The sequence below is a fragment of the Meriones unguiculatus genome, chromosome 10 (assembly GCF_030254825.1).
Source record: "Meriones unguiculatus strain TT.TT164.6M chromosome 10, Bangor_MerUng_6.1, whole genome shotgun sequence".
Classification (NCBI taxonomy): domain Eukaryota; kingdom Metazoa; phylum Chordata; class Mammalia; order Rodentia; family Muridae; genus Meriones; species Meriones unguiculatus.
Window position 1 is genome coordinate 64,012,293 of NC_083358.1, and position 21,763 is coordinate 64,034,055.

The 21,763-nt window shown below is 39.3% G+C and overlaps 1 protein-coding gene across 13 annotated transcripts in view; it reads left to right on the top strand.

The window, feature by feature from the left end:
• The first annotated feature begins 3,220 nt into the window (after positions 1-3,220).
• Positions 3,221-21,763, top strand: part of Pdlim5 (PDZ and LIM domain 5) — a 172,998-nt gene continuing 154,455 nt past the window's right edge. For 11 of the 13 annotated variants that reach the window (XM_060392607.1, XM_060392609.1, XM_021659671.2 and 8 more), the window contains exons 1-2: positions 3,221-3,338; positions 6,791-6,925. In XM_060392607.1, the coding sequence (XP_060248590.1) occupies positions 6,833-6,925 (93 nt within the window). In that variant the 5' untranslated portion in view covers positions 3,221-3,338; positions 6,791-6,832. Of the gene's footprint in view, positions 3,339-3,379; positions 3,446-6,790; positions 6,926-21,763 lie in introns of those variants that run through there. The other 2 variants (XM_060392608.1, XM_060392613.1) reach the window with 2 other exon arrangements.

Below are 21,763 nucleotides of genomic sequence, written 5' to 3' on the forward strand. Positions count from 1 at the left end.
TATTATTAACCTAGGTTTCCAGTACAAGGCTGATTTCCCTATTATTGGATGAGTCTTAAGTACAATTAGAGAGCTGTTGGTTACCACCAATGTTGTGTCACTGTTAGAAGGGTATCATGACACGCTGGTTGTTGTGTTGCATTATGTCATAACTGGTTAGGGTTGCTGGTTGCTTCCCTCCTTGGAATTTTGCATGGTGCTGTCTGGTAACATGAAAACTGTCCTTAAAGAGGAGGCTTTAAGATCGGATCTAGCTGAGGTCCTCTGGGGCCTGTGCCAGAAATGCATGGTGTCCTCAGCAGTAGGGAGTTACCTTCCCCTTCTGGGGCCAACCAAGAGGAGCAGCAATAGCCTAGAATGTTTTGGGTCTCCCTTGGGAGCCCTGACCTTCAAAAAAGGGATTCTCATGTCTTGTGTTTGGATTTTTGTTAGATGGTCTATGGCTCTTGGGGAGAATAATGTGTTTTGCCTGCATGTAAGTGTATGCATCACATGAGTACCTCATGCCCTCATGGCCAGAAAAGGGCATTGGATCCTTGTAACTGAAATTGCGGATGGTTGTGAGCCACCATGTAGGTTTCGGGATTCGGGCCCCAGTCTTCAGGGAGAACAACCAGAGCTCTTAACTGCTGAGCCATCTCTGTAGCCCCACAGCTACCATTAAACGTAATCACTTTCTACAAGTATCTGTTTCCTTCTCTGAAAAATACATGGTTGAAAGAATTAAATAAGATATTCGTACATAAAGTATCATAAACATGGTACATGCATAATGGCTGCTGAAGTTCTCCACTTGTCTTTTATGATACACCAATCTAATCACTTAATTAGGGAAGTTTTCTATAGCTATAATTAACACCCATTTGGTGCCAAGCCTGCTTTGGGGTGCTTTGTGTATATTATCTACTCTCTCTAGTTGGAATTTTGAATCGGAGGATTGAACTAAACACAGATGTGTATTGTTAGAAAAAAATTCTGACTTAAACAGAGTAATACAGACAGTATTACAGAGTATTACAAAGTTTCTCATCACTTTCTCTATAATGCAACATAATAACTATTTACTCTGTGATAGGTAGGGTATGTAGAAATGATTTAAAGTACCAGAACTGTATGCATAGGCTATTTGCAAACTACGGCATTTTACACAAGGAATGTGAGCATCCAAGGACTTTGGTATTGGAGGCAGCCTGGAACCAATAAAGCAATACACTTGTTATCAAGCAATATGGGATGGGGTGATAACCTCACAGTTATTTATAATTATGATTCCCTTCACGGTGAGGCAACAGATAAATGCTTCTCACCTAGTCACTGTATACAGTTAACTAGAATCCAAGAGCATTTCTTGGGAAAGTAGTTTTCTTTTTCTTTTTGTTTTGTGTGTGTGTGTGGTGCTGCTGCTAGTGGTGACGATGGCAGTAGTAATGGTGATAGAGGTTGCGGTGATGGTGGTGATGATGGTGGTAGAAATGGTGTTGGTGATGGAGGTTGTGGTGATGGTGACGGTGGCATTGAGGATAGAACTAGGACCTCACACATGCCTGATGGGCCTTCTGTGCCACTGAAGTATACCCAGATGGGAAAATAAGATTTAAGTTACATGTATGACACTTTATTTACTGTCAGCTCTTCCCTCGTCATCTCAAGAGACTTATTCTCTGGCGATACAGCTTGTGACCCCCTTAATGAAAAATCCTTTATCGCGGCTCAGTGTTACTGTATGAGCAACAGCAGAGGAGGAGGTGAAGAGGTGACTCCTACAAGGTCATACTAGCGACTGACTTGTCACAAGTGACTGTCCATCACATGCTATAGAATGTTAGCACTTTAATTTTTAAACATTGTTAGTAAGGACGACATTTACCTTACGCAGGCGATTGTAAGGCTTCCTATTTTGGCTTGTTCATGGTATTTCTTTACATGTAACTATTTTTTTTTTTTTTTTTTACCAATTTACTTTACTTTTGAATGAGATGTGAAACATAACTATAAAACATACTAGACAAGTCTCACATAGAAAACTCTTCCCTGAAAAGTAGTTTGTTGGTTTGTTTTTTAGAATGCAATAAAATCAACTGGCCAACGAAACTATGCAAGTAACAGCTATGTTAAAATTTCTTGTATATACATTAAAAGATGAAAATAAAAATTAATAGTGTTTTAAATAAGTAGATAATATAATATCAACAGGTAATCAGCAGACATATTTTTTAAATTTGCAAAGTTTTAAAAACCCGGTACATATATGTCACCTTGGCCACTAACTATCCAACAGTACAGTGTAATATAGTCCTACTGAAAGCTATATTTGATGAACATCCTATCCTACTTAAGTAAAAATTTATATTCAGTAGAATGATATTAAACATTTATATTTGAGTTAAGCTTCAACTCTAAAAATCTCAGTAGCCACATTTCAAATGATAATAGCCACACTTGGCCAGTGGGTACTATTTCTACAGCTTTGGACCTAATCTGGACTTTTTCTTGCGCCTCCAGAGCGTCATGGACTCTGTGAGGTTTATTTTTGTTTGATATGCCACTTGGCTAACACTTGGCGTTTTTTACATTTTAAAAGCCAAATCAAAGACTAAGAGAAAACTCCGCAAGTTTCTTTTGGAGTGTTCACTGAACATTATTAACGTTTGCTTGTGAATAAATTCTCTGGGCAAAATCAACCCTACAGAAGTAGGTAAATGTGCCGTTGATACGGACTTAGAAAAATAAGCCGAGGATAGAGTGGCGGAATCACTTTTGGCCGCTGCTTTGTATGGCTGTGTCCTAGCGTGACGACAGATTTAACTTCTACGTATTAGGGATGGCGATTTTCACCTTCCTGACAAGCAAATTTCAGAGTTTGCACCTCTCAGAGTATACAGAGGTCTTTCAGCGGTAGTCGCTGAACTTGCACCGACGGAGATTTAGCTAAAGCCCCTTTCTATTTTTAGCCAGACCAACTGCGGGGCAAGTCAAGTTTCTGCAGCGTGAAAAGCGCCCCAGAAAAAAAAAAAATCTAGGTCTTTGCCAGGTCCCACTCGAAATCCCCGGAGACTACACCCACCGAAACTCCTCTGAGGCGGCTGCAGCCGGCCCCGGCAAGTCCAGGCGGCCAGCCTGGAGACTCCGTGCATTCTAAGTCCTGAGCGGCGCGGCCCCGCCCAGCCCGGCTCGGGGGCGTGGTCAGGCCGGGCGGGGGCGTGGCCTGCCCCCGGGCGGGGCGGGGCGAGCGCGGAGGCGGAAGTTCCCCGCCGGCTGGAGGGGGACCGCGCAGTCCGGGCCAGTCACTTGTCAGTGCTGCTCTTCTGAGGCGGAGGCTGCGCCGCGCGGGTCCGGAGGTGAGTGACGCCGTGGTCCCCGCGGGGAGAGGAGGAGAAGGAGGTGGCCGGGTGCGGCGCGCGGAGAGGTTGCGGGCCGGGAGGACACGGGGCGCGCGGCTGCTCAGGTGCTCTCGGTGCGCGCGGAGGTGTGAGGAGTCCCCGGGCGGGGCGGCGCGCGGCGGGGCTGAGCGCCGGTACCGGGGAGGTCGGGGACCGGCGCTCCCGAGAGCCGGGCGCGCCAGGGGGCGCCTGCCGGACCCGAGGGGCAGCACCTCGGCCTGCGGGTGCACCGGACCCCCGGGGGACCCCGGCGTGCGGAGGGTGTGCGCCTGCACGGGAAAGCGGTGCTATTTTGTTTGCGGGCTCCCAGGCTACCGAGGAGCGTTTGTTTCCCCTGCCTTCAACATTTGCAATTGTGTAACCTGTTGGGGGTTGGGGGGGAAGGGAGGTCGGTGCGTCCAGAAATAAAGCCCACTTCACAAATCCGTCGCGATCGTGGGTTTTATGAAACGGGTGTACTTGCTGGGGCTTTTGTCACACAGTGCTACAGCTGCGTTTGACAGAGTGGAAAAAGGAAGGGCGTATTGACTGGGCAGAACTTGGAAAGAAAATTCGTGACTGGGCTGGGCAGGTCTAGGGTGTGATCGCCGGATCCTATCCCAGGTCCGCCTTCTTGACCCGAGGACGTCTGAACCCGCCTGCCACGGAAGCTGCTGGCTGGGGAACCTTATTTGGCCAACAGGGCAAGGCGTGAAGCTCAGCTGGGAAACGTCCCATCTGCTTTCATCCTGTGCCTTAGTGCTTTAGTCCTCCCACCATTATAGCTCAGAAGGGGAAGAAGAGTCTCTAGGTAGTCCTAATTGGAAGGCTTGTCACTTAGGGTTGGTTTCTCCTCCTTTACACACGCCAAGCAAGCTCACAGAAGTGAGGGAAATCACCTCCAGCCTCCCTCACTAGCGTTGGATGGAAGACACAATTTAGACGGTCCCTAAAAAGAAAATCCAGAACTCTGCAGAAATTCCAACATTTTTACATGTTTGAAAACAGAAGAAGCTGTTATTTCCTGCCTCCATGGTTGGTATTTTAGCGTTTGGGTACTAAGAACCACACGGAAGAGACTTGGAAAAGGCCAATAAAAATATTGCCATTGCTTAAGGATCAGAATATTTTAAGACAAAATGAATTCCAAGTGAAGCTAGCAGAAAGGGAATTTTAGAGAGGACACCAGTGTTACGCTGTGACTGACTTGGCCAGTGCTAGAAATTTTAATAACAAATGGGAGAAATCAGGAAGGGAGTCCCTAAGAAAAGGGTAGTTACATGGATGTGGCTTGATACACACATAAAATACATTCTCTCCTGGGGAAGAATGGAGTCGGAGGAAGTTCAGCATAACTTTCACATTCTTTCTTTGGCACAGTTAAAGACTGAAAAAGGACAGTGGCCTGTGTGGTATCGGTTGCTTTAAGAGTTATTTGTACCGTGTGTCAATATCAAGACTGCTTCTGCTGGTCTTGCCCAGATCTTTTTATAGCTGGAAGGCGATTTTGTGTGGCTTGTTTTCAACTCCGAACCATTTGTTTTTCACCTGCAATTTAACTGTTTGACTTCTGGTGTCCCGAAGGTGGACAAAAGTACCAAAGTAATGTTACTGCACTCCAGTTGACTTCTACGGCTCCATCCCGCAAGTAATTTTTCTTTCTTTTCTAGATTTCCTTTAAAGTGTTGCTTCATTTCCCCTTTTTGAGAAGAAGGAAGGAATCAGTTTGCCTTCCCCTCAGTGGTATATGTGCAACTGAACTTTACGTGTTGGGATGGAAGTTAGGGAGGATTTAAAAAGTAGTATATTAATGAGGCTGACTTAACAGTTGAAGTCAGATATATATGTATATATACATGCATATGTCTATTTCTTGCGCTGAAAATTAGACCCAAGGCCTCATAAATGCTATGCAAACTCTCTAACACGGAGATATATTTCCATCCCCAAAGCTTTGTTTTGACATTTGTCCTTAAAGTTATAAAATCATATACCTGCTATATAGTTTTATTCTTCTTTTTAAAGTGGGAACCACCTTCATTATTCCCAGTGCCTCCTATCAGGACAATCTGAAGTTAGTTTGAGCTTTTAAAAGACCTACTCTGGAGACATCATGAGCCTAAGAACAGCAAGACAAGGAAAAAAAAAGTCTCCAAGTTAGTTTCATTAAGGTTAACCTTATAGTTCAGTTATGGTTAGAACAGCCCCATTTAGTGGCTTGGGAAGTCTTACTCTTTGCTTTGCTGGATGATGTGTGAATATAAAGAAAAACAAAGATGCAGACTAAAATACCACGTGCTCTAGAATATAGACTATTATTGCCTATGGGAAAGAAGAAATAAGGCATTAGGTTCAGTTCCTAGTCCCATAAACAAACAGGCCAACAAACAAAAACCCAGTTTTATACACATGTCATCCTTCCTTAAAAAAATCTGAACTGCAGTGGACTTGGAAAGGGGCACAGTGGAGATGAGGGAGGGAGGGAGGGTCTGGGAGGGAATGAGGGATCGGGACACGGCTGGGATACAGAGTTAATAAAATGTAACTGATAAAAAAATAAAAAATAATAATAATAAAATAAAAAAAAAACAGAAAAAAAATCTGAACTGTTAAATAAGCAACCCTGTCTTTCCTGCCTTGGTATACTTTTCCACTTTTAAGCCCCACTTACACTTCTGTCCCACTGCACCTGATTCAACAGCACATGTAGATGTCCACTGAGGATGAAACAATGCTTTAAGTTCCCTTGCTCGTGGAAAATGCCATATTCCTATAGAAGAGGCTATGAGTTATAGTCTTTAATTAGAATAGTTGAGGCTTACCTCAGTTTTAAATAATTTATTACTTAGAAAACATGAACAGAGCCAACAGGTCTGCAGTCCCTTGTATGTGTTCACATAATTAAAGCATATGAGGTGGTAGGGTTCTTCTTGATGACAGGCACAAAGGGTGCACCACCCTTTTTGATATTTTGATTTTATTTGATTTTGCTATTTGGAAAGCTGGACAGATGTCTAAAAGTACATTCTGATAGGTGATTGGCATGCACATGAAATTGAGTGTTAATTAGCTCATTGATTTCTTTTCCTCCACTGAAATCAATAAAGAATTTGCTAGATACGACCTATATGTCCTTTCATCCCTCCCCAAAATAGTGAACAGCTTTGTTGGCTTTATAGAAAATGCATTGACATATGTAATGGGGTTCCTTTTGTTTGTTTCAAGACAGGGTTTCTCTGTGTAGCCCTGGCTGTCCTGGACTCACTTTGTAGGTCAAGCTGGCCTAGAATTCACAGAGATCCGCCTGCCTCTGCCTCCCTGAGTGCTGAGATTAAAGGCGTGTGCCGCCATGCCTATGCCTAGTTTGTAATTGGGTTTCTAATAAACATTTTTAACTATCTTTCTAATTTTTAACCAATTGTCTTCTGCAGCTTCTTTCATTTTCTGGAACTGCACGTTGAACCCTTGGAACCATGAGCTACAGTGTGTCCCTGGTTGGCCCAGCTCCTTGGGGTTTCCGGCTCCAAGGTGGCAAGGACTTCAACATGCCTCTGACCATCTCTAGCGTAAGCAGACTTTACAGACGTCATTGCCAATGCTCACTCCCTGTTTGGTCCTGGGAACTGCAGGACTGGGTTGTTAAATTCTCTTTGACCTATAGTAACTTATTACAATAGTGTGATTTTCCACCCCCCTCGTACCAGTTTTGGGCATCCATAAAGATGTTGAAGGAAGGTACTTAAAAAGGACAGTTTGTTTTAGTTAAGCTTATATTCAGTTTCTCCAGAACTAAGATAGAAAACACCTAACCAAGGAGCTAACTCTTAAGATTTCGAATTGTCCTGTTTGGGAAATTCTCTGGGCTTTAGTTTCTTCAAAATCGCTTTTATGTACTATCAAGTTTTAATGGCCCCTTTCAGTTCCAAACTGTTAACACTAGTGATCATTACTGGTTTTGGTATTAGTTCCTCAATTTACAATCTGGTGAAGTTAATAGTCATGGGTAAGATGAAAAATGCCACATAGATCTGTGGAGAGAATGAAGGGTGTGGCTCTCCAGCAAGATTGTCAGCCTGTGAATAACTGAGGTTTTACTTTTACCATATTTAGTTGAATGCAGTATTTGGGTGTGGTTGTAGGTTTGTAGGTGTGTAGGTGTGTAGGTATGTGTGTAGACACAGAGAGAAGAAGAGGAAAAGGAGAGAGGAGTCAGGGGAGAGACTGAGACTTACTATGTAGCCCTATAGTCCAGGATGGTCTGGAACTTGCTATGTTGACCAGACTGGCTTTGAACTCAAGAGATTTGCCTGCCTCTACCTCCTGAGTGCTGAGAGTAGAGGTGTGTAGCATCATGTCTAGGCTCAGAATGTCTTGATGATTCTGAGAAGGGGATAATTACAACTTTTACTTACCATGTCAGGCCTGGTTTCACTCCCCAAGAGGTAATTACTATTACTTATTTTTATAATTTTGTGTGTGTGTGTGTGTGTGTGTGTGTGTGTAAGTCTGTGGGTATGTACACTCATGAATAGGCCAGGCAGGGCGTCAGGTTCTGCCTTTATCACTCTGTGCCTTACTGCTTTGACACAGGCATTCATTAAATCAGAAGTTCACCATTTAGACTAGGCTGATTGGACAGTGTTCTCTCTTGAGATCCTCCTGTCTCTGCCCCCTGATACAGTCATGCCCAACTTTTTATATGGGTGCTGGCATTCAAACTCAGGTCCTCATGCTCAGGTCCTCATGTATTTTTACCCGCTGAGCCATCTTTCCAGCTTTCTACTTGCATAACCCTCTAGAGGAGATTTCTAGACATTCAGGTTAGTATGAATTTTCTTTTTTATTAAATTTCTTTTTAGGTGATATATAAGTCATGCATAGTAATGGTTTACCATGTAAAGTTTTGATATATGTATAGTAATGGTTTACCATGTAAAGTTTTGATATATGTATACATTGGGTAACATTTAAGATGAGGTTAAACATTTATCTTCTCAAACATTTCTAATTACTTTTTGTGGTACTAGGGCTAGGGCCAAGGGCCTTATAGATGTTAGGCAGAAGTTCTCCTAATGAGCTCTATATATTGTTGGCCTCATTTTACATTTTATTTTGGGCCCAGGCAGGCCTTGAACTTGTGCTTCTCTTGCTCAGCTTTATGAGTATCTGGGATTACAGGTCTGTAACACCAGGTCTGACATCATTTTAATGGTGGAAACTTTCAAAATTCTTTATTCCGATAAATACTAGTATATTAGATATAGTTTCCATATTCTGCTTTTTTCTCTGTAAGTTTTTTTTTTTTTGAGAGTCACCATTCTCTCCCTCCTTTTCCTTTTTTAATTCCTACTGCCCCTTCCTGGTTCCCTTCCTCCATCTCTGTCTTCCTTTCTTCTTTCTCCTTTTTCTCTTCCTCTCCTTTTTTCTTTTTTTTTTTTTTTTTTGACTTTTTGACTTTTTCTCTTTCTGGGTAGTGTTATGCTGTGTCGCTCAGATTGGTCTCAAGCTCATATAGCCTAGGCAGACCTCAAATAGGTGGTGATTCTTGAGCCTCCTGAATATTGGGATTATACATATGTACTACCATACCTGGCCCTCATAATTCTTTAGTTATATATGCATATATGTGCATATATGTGTGTAAATATTTTTGTATATATTTTTTCTTAGTACATATGTAAAATCCTACCTGATTTCGAATATTTAAGAATAAGTTAGTGACCCCTGCATATTGCAGGTATTACAAATCCCCTTTTACTGATGGAGTTCCATTGTTTCTTGGCAATGAATTTGCAAATAGCTTATCTTTAACTTATTGTATATTTTTCTAAATTCTAGTTAATCATATTTAATAATATATATTTTAAGACTTTGTGCTTAATTTTAAATGTGAAGTATCCATGGGAAAGTGTTGTGTTAGGATTTATTTTTGGTCAAGTAAGGTAGTACTTCTGCGCTGAAGATTGTGCTGAGGGTGAACTACTCTGGTCTTCTCTTAACATTATTTTATATTAAGTTTTGGTGCCCTACTAACTGACTTGTTCGGGTTAAAAGGTTCTTAACGTGTTCATTCATTCCTTGTGTGTACACACGTATGTGCGTGTACTTGTGCTCTAAGTGTGCACGAGCATGCCACAGTTTAGGGGTACAGGTCAGAGGAGAGCTTCCAGGGCTCTCTTCTCTCCTTCCTGGGACTGAGCTCAGGTGCCTTCTGCCTGCTAGCTCATCTCACCAACCTCAGTTTTAACTATTTCAAGCGTTGCTGCTGAAAAAAAGTCCAGAAATAAATTGGTACCTAAATGAAACAAACTTGATCACTGCCTTGTTGGTTGGTAATAAAGATGCGAAGCACATATTATCTGTTGTGTGGTGCCGGGACTGTTGAGTTTTATGTGCTTCGGTTCCCTGGCAGACAGTGTGAGGTGCTAGGTTCGTGCTGTGATGCTGATAAGAGGGAACACTGTGTACATACATGCATGCCCTTCTCTGGCACGGAGAAGTGCTTGCCTTGTGGAGGCAGAGTGCTAATTAAAGGATTTTGAACATGCTGATTAGAAGCGACCACGCTAACAAAGCTGCTGAGTTATTTCTGGTCTCTTACAAAAGTGTCTGCCATCTCCGGTGACCTTTTTGGGCCTGTGCACTGGGGCATGCAATTCATTTGGACTGGACAGGATTGGGAGGGGAGGGGAGGGGAGAAGGGAATGTTGGCTCAACTGCGCTGCTAGGCTCTTGGCCTTTTAGTATAGTTATTTTTAACCCCTTGTGTGGTTTAGTTTAAACATGTCCAATAACAGTGGCTTATGAAATTTATGCCTAATAACATTTATATTGTGACAAGATTATTACTATTACAAATGCCTTACTTATTTTAATTACCATTCTGATCATACTTAACCTGCTTTTTTATGAAGAATGGCTGGACTATTTTCAGTGATCATCAGGTTTTTTTAATTAATAGTATTAAGAAGCAGTCAAAACCCGATAACATGCCTTAAACATGTGTTATTTAGTGGTTCTTTTATGTAATCATGCACATGAAAATTTTAGCTAGGTTTGGTGCACTAAAATCTCTCAATTGTTGTCTTTTGTAATAAAATATAATGAAAATAAAAGTGTAAGGCCTGAAATATTAAATCCTTCAGTTTTAGGGAATATGGCAGTCATTATTATATTGGTATTATTTTTACTTAACAAATGTTAAAATTGAAAAAGAAAAAAATCAAAAACAAAACAAAAAGAAACCCAGAAGCTTGTACATCTTTATCTTTAGAGTTCAGAAGGATTCAGTTTTTCTTTGATGAGATGTGTTGAACTCCAAAGAGCCATTTCCGTTCCTTAGAATACTGGACCTGAGGTATTAAGCTGAATTTTAAGGTAAATAATCCACTGGTAAGATTTAAATGTTCTAATTCCCCAAGATTTTGTTGTACTAGCATATAAATATGCAGCACTGACCTGGCTCGTAAAGAATGCAAACTAAAAAATTAACATTTTGCCAAACTTGCTTATCACGATAACTGTGTAATGTTTTGAGGATGGGTTTCTAAGGTAGGCTTAGCAGCTGCTGTTAAGGTTTCTAAATGATGCTGAGGTTCTGACAACAGCATGATCTTGTCATTGTCTTCAGTTTCCTCTTTAAAATTGAGTGCTGCTGCTGGAGTTTGCAGGCAGCTTTTTATGACCCTGTGTTTATGGGAATAGCCCTGAAGCCATGGAATGTGGGGATGGGTTTCACTGTAGCAGTGCGGGTTTGCTGGCCTTTGCCAGTATATTTTATAAGAAGAAACAGGAGACCAGTTGCACAACTCAAGGCTATATTTTAGCAAGCTGTTTTTTTTCTTGGTGGATTTATAAAGACCTTTTGTGTATAAGCATCTTTTGACTTGAGAGCTGAAAGTTGTAGTACTTTGCTGTGTGTCTTTATCTGTTGGCTGACCCCAGAGCATCTTTTCTTTATTACCAGTATTTGGATTTCTCCAGTGAACTCATTTTAGAAGTTGTTTTAACAGATTAGATTTGGAGGTTAGAGTATTTATACTCTATTGACTTTGGTTCTCAAGAGTTAGAGGAGAGTAAATTGTTATCAGCTCAGGTACCGTTTCAGCTGGTTTTAAAAAGTATGAGAAATAGACCATTTTCTCAAGTATGGAATTCACTTTGGGGCTATATCACAGAATACAGAAGGACTTGGCAGGGAATTCATTTACTTGGAAGATATAGGCAGTCTTCCTAGAAAAAGATAAGGTTTTGAGAAATACAAAGTTAACATGGTGAAGAAAAAGGGCAGTTCTGTAGCACTGGAGAGTGTGTTACACTTATCCCATGACAGGATTTGTCGAAGTGATAAAGATTTTGGCCAGTGTTTTTCGTATTAGTGGGTGTAACTTTGTGATTGGCGGGATTTGCTTCTTCAGAAGGCATTTATTGCAGTGGCCCTGAAAGGATGGAATTTGAATGCCTCCAGTTTTTCTGTCACTTGCTGTCATTTTTCAGTGCGCGGGGAAGAGCGCTTTCCTTGCCATCGCTTGACTTCTGGTTAAGCCGCGTGAGCAGTTGAGTGCTTCTGCAGGCACAGCAGCTGCAGTGTCTCTCCTGGAGGACAGACTCATCACCCTCCAGTCCCTTCAAGCCGAATTGAGGCAATTATCTTACTTTGAATAAATGGGTCCATTGTTAGTTTAGAGCTGTTGAGTCACAGTGCCCAATGACAAAGTTAATGTAGTTCATGTAACTACATAATGTGTATTTCACATGTGTGTTCACTTTCTGCTTTTAAGATATTAATTGCCTTTTGTGGGGGGTCGTGTTTCGGAACTCTGACTTTTCTGATATGGTTTTCTATTTTGTGGTCACAGATGTCAGCTACTTTAAGATAATTCTGAAGATAGTTTTCTGTTGTAAAGAAATAAAAATCAATCTGTTTTCTTACAAATGAGTAATTTTAAAGAATGTTAAGCTTGACTGTGCTTAAGGAACACTGGCTTGGTAGGGAAGTTGGTTTTAAGAGGACTCTTCCTGGTAAGAAGGACTTGTGTCTCATGGAGGAAACGGCACGGCAGGGCTTGGCCTGTAGGAACAGCACTTTACATCTGCGTAGAGAAGGGGTTTAGTTGCAAGCTGTCCGCTTAGGAGTTCGTATCGCCCTGTAAATAGAGAGGGCTGACTGAAGCTTGCAGTCTTCTTTTGGCTAGCCTTGAGACCTCTGGTGGGGTTGGGCAGGGTGCATGTGAAGATGCAGTTGACTGGTTGCCTTTGTGCCTGACATCCTGTTTGTAGTTTTTCTTACCCAGATTCCCATTTCCTCAGGGTGACTCATAGCTTCTTCTCCTAATTATGATTTGGAGAGAATTCTTGATAAGATTTCATTAATCTAGATGCTAATACTGTTTTTGACAAAAAAGAGCTTGTTCCTTTGGCATCTTCAAGAGGATTATTGTACTGTAGCTATGGCAGGTGAGACTCTAGGCCCTTATTTCAGTTTCTGAGGTGAAAACAAAGATTGAGTATGTGATGTAAAACTTGACAGAGTGATGCACTATCGTGTGAAATATCAACATTTGTCTGCATGAATGTAAATGGCATAGGGGAAATGAAAAGGGAAAACATTACTTTGAGTAACTGAAGGGCAGGTACTTTTGATCCTCAGTTATTTCAGATGCAGAGCAACTGCCCAGCCACACTGAGGAGGCAGGGCTGAGTAATCTTATTGAAGAGAAAATTACAATAGGTAATAAATCTTTAGGTAATAAATCAAGTGACAGTACAGTACACGTTGAATTTAAGTGTTAGGTTCAGAAGACTTTTCTTAAACTGTTTAAGCAGAATTTCTTTTCTTCCCCCCTTAAAGATATATTTATTTTTGCTTTGTGTGTATGTCTGTTTTGCCAGCATGTATGTAAATGTACTGTGTGCTTACCTGGAACTCACAAGAATGCACTAGATTCCTCTGGAACAGGAGTTGGGGTCTGTTGTAAGCCATCATGTGGGTGCTGGGAACCCAACCGAGGTCCTCTGCCAGAGCAGCATGTGTTGTTCCTCATTTCAGAGCCATCCGCCTTGTCCCTAAGCTGATTTTCTTAAGTTTTGTGCTTCCTTTGCTCATCTTCCTTCACCTTTTTCTTGCTGAGTAAGCAGTCATCTACACTTTCAACAGATACTCTAGTTTTTTGTTTTTTTTTTTCCTGTTTGTTTGTTTTGTTTTCATAGCCCGTAGCTGTGTCCTCATCTATTTATCTGTCAAATCACTGGGACAGAGTTCACCCCATTTGCTGGCATTTAGACATTTAGTGCTCAGGGAGGAGGGCTGAACAGTGGCAGCACATGTGCCTGAGAGGCCTAAACATAGGAGCATAAAGTTAGGATTGAGCATTAACAGGAAAGAATGCAAAAGAAAAAAATTAAAACTGAAAGGGAAAAAATAATTTTGAAAGCCTTCAAACTTAGTCAAATTTGGTATTTAAGAAACTTTACCCCTTTCTGCTATGAAATTTTTTTTTCAGCCAAATGAATTTAAAGATGTGAATGCTTTTGCCCCATTACTCATTTCTGTCTGAAACATTCAGTATTAGCAATGTCTTGCATGCACTTTGAGAGGCAATTTGTATACATGTGAATAAGCATATGTCCTTTTTCTTAATGCAGGAACTAGTACCTTTAAGAAAGAAAACATTGGCAGTTTCTTTTTTCTCTTAACATCAGTTAACGTGTCTTTCTTAAAAACAAAACAACATATGCCGTGCCATAATTTGTGTGAGCAGTTTATATCAGTGGACTGTTAGGTTCTCAGTAAGTCTTTTATATTTACTGATACTGCTATAAGTTTTTTATACAAGTAGGTGTATACACACACACAGAGTATATTTGTTAGATGCATTCCTAGAAATAGAACAGCAAGTCAAAAGCTTGTGTACATTTGTGATTTTGCTTGGTGTTGCAAAATATCTCTGTCAAGTCCCGCCTACCTGTGATCTGAGGTTGCCTGTTTCCCATACCTGTGCTAGCACGACTCTGAATAGACTTTGATCTTTTTCAATCAGATGGGCCAACTTCCAGCTGTTTCCCCTTCTTCAGGGTTTAATTACAACTAATATATACTAAGATTTCTCTGTCTTAATGTGGCTCATTACTTTCTACCTGCAATAGAACATATAAAAGAAAACTGTTCTGTCTTTGGAAATGATATTGTTAATTACTTAGGGATACTTAAAATTTTCCTTCATCCATAGATTTTTTTTTTGTTAAGAGTTATTTCTTTCATTTTTTTCCTTAAGATTTGCTGTCTGTTACCATAACTCTCCTGATATATGTCAAAAGATAATTATGTGTGTATCTGCATCATGTGTATGGCTATATGTGTGCGTCTGTGTGTATTTGCATGTGTCTCTGTGTGTGTTATTTCTAAAGCCCTACCTGTCCTCTGAAACATGGTGCTTTTTAAAATGTCTGACTGGTAAGCCTTACTTGAGACTCCTCCCTTTCCTGTATTGAAATGTAATGATAGAAATACACTAACATTCATTGAGCCCTTGTTTTTATTTAGGTCCTATTGCAGGTGTTCATGTCTAACAGGATATTTAACCCTCATCACATTGTTAGTGGATGTATTTTAACTTTAAATTTCTTAATTTATAGATGAAACATGGACGTCAAGTTATATATGTCCTAGGTTACATGCTAATAATCAGGCCCAGGACTTGAAACCAGTTAAACTAAACTAAGTAGCAGTGAGTCTTTTAATCATTAAACTCTATCACCAGGGACAGCAGAGTATGTGTGCATACATTTCACAAAGAAGAGATACTGTAATGCTGAACGTGCTGGGGCACACTTCTAATCCTAGCACTTTGGAGATACAGGCAGGTGGATTCCTGTGAATTTTACATTATACAAGGAAAGTTTCAGGTCAGCTAACACTATGCATAGTGAGACCCCATCTCAAGGGAAAAAGGAAAAATAAGGTGTTATAGAATCAAAGATTTGTGCTTATGGGAATAACTGAAATTAGTAGTGAAAATTTGAGACTAGTTTCTAGACTAATTGCTCCAAATCCTAAATGAGATTTTAGAGTAGATTCTGCTATTGCTACAGATTGCATTAGGATGCTTGGGATTTCTGTTTGCATGTTTTAGCCAAGAAAACATCTTGATTTTGTTTTTAATATTAATCAGGGTTAAAATTTCTAGAATATGTCTTAGAAATTATACTGGTGCTTTTTACCTCACAAAACATATTTTTGTTTTGTAGTCAGGCATAGTTGACTTTATTTTTTTTTTCCCTAGTGGAGAAGATAGGTAGAATTTATTACAGAGTAAATTGGAGCACTCTCAAGGGCTGTGAGCAGACATCAGCCAAAGAGGTCATTGAGCCAATCTATATTCTAGCAAGGTTTTTATTTTATCTAAAATCTCTAGGACAGATAGCTTTCCCAAGGGGTATTTTCCCGACCTGCTGATTGACAGGTCCATTTGGATAGACTTTTATGGGGAGAGACTGGTATGTTCTTGTTCTTTTCCAAACAGCTTCTGTCCAGATGGTAACCCTGAGATCTGGGCTGTTCAGAATTACTTTGTATATATGTGATCACCCAGCAGTTCTAATTTTGCTCACTAGTGTTATGCACAGATGATACTCATGGCTACGTATTTCAGGGTTTCCTGTACTTTAATGCTCCAGGAATAGAAAGGGCAGTGTTGTGGGACTGAAGTAAGCAAGAGGAAAGCAGAGTTAGGTGAGGGACTTGCACCATGTGTCTGATGCTAGAAAAAGAGATAAAAAGGTTCATAATAGTGACGAGGATGGCATTAGGGTTGACAAGAGGAAATTCACAGATTTGAGATTGACCCTGAGATTTTTGAGTTAGAGCTGAGCTGGAGAGAGTAGATTACTAATTGTGATCTCAGCACATCTACAGGCTAGTGTGCTATTGCTTTTGATAGAAATCCCAGGGGAAGAATTCAGAAAATTTTTTGAGCCATGGAAGACTCTCTAACCTTCCAAGGTGACTATTTTGGAAGTAAAAATATTTTTTAAATATGTATTTGTTTTGAGAAGTTATTTATAGTTCTAACACAGTCATGATTTTTTTTTAACTGTTATTTGCAAACTAATTGCATGTTTTCTGTTGCCTTACCTTGTTTCACTAAGAAGCAGATTGTTCCCCAGAAGGCTTCTGTTTTCACTTCCTTGTGATGTTATGACCTTTTCTGTTCTTATTAATAAAGAAATGTCGCACACACCTTCAGGAGTTGTTTACAAGTTTTTCTGGTAGTGCAGTTAAAAGCCTGCCTCAAAGACACAGTGGATGGTAGTTTGTTTATCGTATGTCCTATCTGTTAAGTTGAAAAAAGGTTTTAAATATGTCTGTTGTTGTTGTTATTACTATTATTGTTTGTCTTGAGACAGGATCCCAAAGTGCTCATGTTGACCATAAACTTGCTATGTGAAGGTGGATGACCTTGAATTTTCCTGATCATCATGCCTCCTCCCAAATGCTGGTTATTACAGTTGTGTCTAGAACAGCTGTCTCTAGAACCTGTCTGTTTTTAAGAATGCCAAGAGTTGTTTGTGATGACCTCTTCGTTATTTCTGATAAGGGTTTATAAAATTTAGCAGCTTTATTTATTTATTTATTTATTTATTTTTCATTGATGGACTTTCAGAGAGGTCGTTCAGGGTTAACATCTAGGAAAAGATTGATTGATATTTGGTACTTCCATAAACTCCAGAAACATAACTGGACAAAAGTCATTCGTGTTGTGTAATGAGCTACTAGAAAGAAATCATTATGCCTACATTATAGAATTAGAAATATTTAAGGTTAGCTTTTTATAAATTCAAGAAAATATTAAATTTATGAGTTTTGAGATATATTTGCAAAATAATGCTTAGAAAACCCCAGTAATTATCTCTATTACATTAAATAGATAAATCAAAGCAATTTAATTTAAATTAATTTCCATACTCAGCAAAAATTTAAGATAGCCGATTATATAATGATAAATGGTAAAATGTTTGTGAGCATTTTATTATCAGCTAATTGTATTAGGGTTCTCCATAGAAATAATACACATACACAGTGAGGAACAAAGCACACATACAGTGTATCTATCTATCTATCTATCTATCTATCTATCTATCTATGTTTTTATAGGTCTCTGTGTGTGTGAGTGTGCGCATATGTATGTGTGCCTGTATATATGTATGTCTGAAGTGCCTTACTAGGCTGGTTTATATGATGGGAATTTGGGCAGTCCAATACTGGTTGCTTGCACTCAAATACTGGTAGTTAGAGCACCCGGTATCCTCAGTTCACAAAAGGGGACAATGCTGCAGTCTCATTTGGAGCCAAGCCTGGAAAGGGAAAATATTAATCCAAGTTGCTAAACAGCAAGATTTTATAATCATGGTGGAAGAAGCCTGGTGGGGGATTCTTTACCTCATGAAAGGATAAACAATATGCCTGACATTTGTTGTGTTGGTTTCCAGGAGTACACACAATCTTCACAGCCTTTTTTTGGTGTAGGTTTCTGTGTCCCTTACCTCTTGTTCCAGCCACAGCCAGCTAGCTGGATATGGCATGAGTTCCTGACCAAGATGCAGCCATTTATAGACAAAATTAGGAGTCTGGTATGTGATCACACTAGTTGCAGGCTCCATGAAGTTTATGAAGTACAAAGTTCAGCCAGTCTGAACTTCAGTCATGCAAATAAATGTAAATAATTGTTGCTCCTTCATTTATTTATTCATTTTACAAATATTTATCAAATTTGTAATATGCTAGATATTATTCTAGGAAACTAGATGTAATAGTCCAAATTAAATAAAAGTCTTGCCCTCTCACATCTGTATTTAGAGAGGCAGAGGAGAGACAATGAAAGTTGATGATAAAACATGGTAGAGTTAAACAGCAGGAGTATAGGGGAGTGGCAGCTGAATGGATATTACTAATTTGTAGAAAGTAATCAAGTAAAGCCTCACACATAAGGTGATAGGAAAGATGTGGAATCTGGGAAGAACATTGTAGGTGAAAAAAAAAAAGCATCCTGAGGGGACACAGGTGCAAGAGGTTGGAGTAAACAGTGAGGGGAGAATGACAAGTTGTGATTTTAGAGTTGAGAAGTAGCTATTTCCCAGAATTAGTTACACTAAAACCCTTCATTGTGGTTCGTTGATGGAATAGAAACATTTTCTTCCCATTTAGCTTGAAATAGGATTTTGTTAACAGAGTGAGTGTTTGGCATTTGGTAACAGGTGTTTTTGTTTGTTTGTTTCAGATGTTTATTGATTGCAGTGCTATCAATAATGCAGTTTTATTAAGGATGAATGCTAATTATTAATAGTGTTTGAGGTTTTAAAGGTAAATATAGACATTTACCCGTTCATCTGTAGGAAGAATGACTATGACTGAAACATGGGATGAGATGAATTTCACTGATAACTTATGGGATGGTGATCACACACTTATTTTCATTGCTAACATCTTAGGAGTAATAACTCAGAACATTAAGATGACATTTTTTTTTGTCTTTAATTTTATCTTGAAAAGGGAAGTTGAGAAATTCTGGTATCTATTAGGTATACTCCAAAGAAGTTTATTAGTGTGTATATTGCTTTAGATTGTTTAAGCATTTGAAATTGCTTTTATATCTTTTAATTTAAGAAGTGCTTTGGTTTTATTCATTTATATTTGGCATTAATGACCTTGGAGACAGCTAATATATCTGGTAAAAATAGGTCAAATGGCTTGGCTTCTCTTCTATTCACTAGAATGGTTATGTTTAAATTTTAAATGAAAAAATAATATTTTCTTTGGGAGGGCAGATTTTTAAAAGTTTTTAGTTATCTCAAGCCTTCATTCCCTTTAAGATCTAACTTTTGTTATTTCTAGATAATTATCTAACTTACCCTAATTAAACATCTTAGCATTCATTTTACCCTTAGTAACCTCCTCTTCCCTGCTTTGCCGGAAGGAGGTATAAAGGTGGGGATGAGGAAGATAAAAGAATGCCTGTGAAATGAAAGCTGAAATGAGGTTACTGTGGTGGAGGAGGCAGACAGACAAAACACAGGTTAGTTTTGAAAATGCTCCAATGAAACCCAATTCTTTGCTAATTAAAAATGATTAAAACAAGAAATTTTCTTATTAAAGGAGATTGCTATAAAAACAATGAAGGGATCCATTGTAAGTTTAATTCACATGCAGTGCTGTAGATGCAAATTGCTTCCCTAGACCTGGTGACAATCTTAAAACTTTATTCTCAGTGATTATGGTAAAAGGGGTATTATTTTTAAAAATCTGGAGGCTGATTTAGCAAGTAGTTTAGTTTTGAGAGTTTCCTCTTGGTATTCTTTTGTCATGAAAATATTAGGAGAACTATTTAATGTTTTACAAGAAAGAAAGTTCTGGATCTGTCATACAACAATGTGAATATATTTAACACTAGTGTCTGGGTGCTTAGTGTAAAGGAGGGAAAGCAAATAGAAAGAAAGCATTATGACCTGGACTGAACTTTGAAAAATTACACAACATATATATGAACTAACAAATTGATATAATTTTTTATATATGATGAATACAAAGTGAATTAACTTATAAGTCTGTTTCTTATTGGATTAGAAATACATATATTTAAAAAATTATGTGTATGGGTTTTCTGAGTGCATGTATGTCTACATACCATGTGTAAACATTGCTGGTGGGGGCTAGATGAGGTTGTCAGATCCTCTGGTACTGGAGTTTTAGATGGCTGTGATCCACCATGTTCATGCTTGGAAGGAAACTTGGGTCCTCAGGAGAGCAGCAGACATTCTTAAATGCTGAGCAGTCTCTCCAGCCCCCATCATACAGTCATTTTATGCATTTTATTATGGTTTGTGTCATAGTCAGTGTTCTATTACTGTGAAGAGACACCACGACCAAGGCAACTCTTATGAAATAAGGCATTTACTTAGCGTTTGCTTATGGTTTTGGAGGTTCAGTCCATTATCCTATGGCAGGGATTATGGAGACATGAAGATAGACATGGTACTTTAGAAGTAGCTGAAAGATCTACATTCAGATCCACAGGAAGAGAGAAAACCGGGCCTCGTTTTGGCTTTTGAAACCTAAAGCTCGCTCCCAGTGACATAATTCCTCCAACGAGGCCACACCTACTCCAGCAAGGCTACTTCTCCTATTCCTTCTCAAATAGTACCATTCCTGTGATGGATGAAAAGCCTTCAGATATAGGAGGCCATTGTTATACAAATTTACTGTTTACCTTTACTTTAATTCTGCTTTGTAAATGTTAATTGAAATATGAGTCTAATTATTTATTAGCCGCATTTCCTTTTAGAGTGCTGGGAACCAAAAGGCCTAATGCATATTAAACAAACATGTTCTACTACTAAGTGATAGCCTAGCCTCTTTCACCATCTTGGCTCATTTTGTTTCTAGAGAAGATATTGGTAGGAAAAGGGAGACGAGAAAGTTATAGAGCCAGTCAGTCCTAATGTGATTGAGGGCCACTAAAGTGACATCTGCATTACTGAATTCTTTAAAAAAAAAAAAAAAAAAAAAAAAAAAAAAATATATATATATATATATATATATATATGGGTTCAGTTTTTGTGAAGACTAAGAAAGTGAAATCCTGTGTTGCTCAGGACCAAAGAATTTCACTAAACTTCTTAGTATGTTTTCAGCCCCTGGCCTTATGTAAACCTCTCAATAAAATGGCTTCACATTAAAGAAAACTTACTTTGTTGTTTTTACTGACATAATCACCTTTAAAATAAATATGGGTTACAGAAGATACACATAAGGGTTGTCAAGTACTCTTTTCCAGGTTATGAGTAATTACACCTCAGTTTTCTGAGTTTTGTATGTTGATCTCTGCCTTACCCTTCAAAAAATAGCAAAGATATCCAGATTGTGTTTTGTCTATTCTCTTGAAAAAAGAGGCACAGGTCTTACTTTAGGTACTAAGTAAGTCAGAGGCTAGTTAGGAAAATGGAAATGAGATGCTTTAATTTCATATGTATATAAAACAGATTTTGGTATACTGAGAAGGGTAGGGTATATTGCTGAAATAACTAAAACCAGCAACAGAGGAAGCAAGGCCATTCTTAGGGCTGAGGGGTGATGAGATGTGATGTGACCAGATCTTGCAAGTGAGTGGGACTACCTCACAGGACTGAAAACTGCAGAGAAGGCAGGGGCACAGAGCTAGGACTTGGGAGCCATCAAGTCTCGACTTGGGTGAGACTTATCTAGAAGCCAGAGAGCTTGGAATCCTGGGGAATGTGGTTTTTTTTGTTATAGAAGGAAAGGCAAAACAAGGCACTAAATGTCTGAAGGCAGAGATCAGCAGAGGAATTAAAAACAAACCCAGGGCTGGAGAGATGGCTCAGAGGTTAAGTGT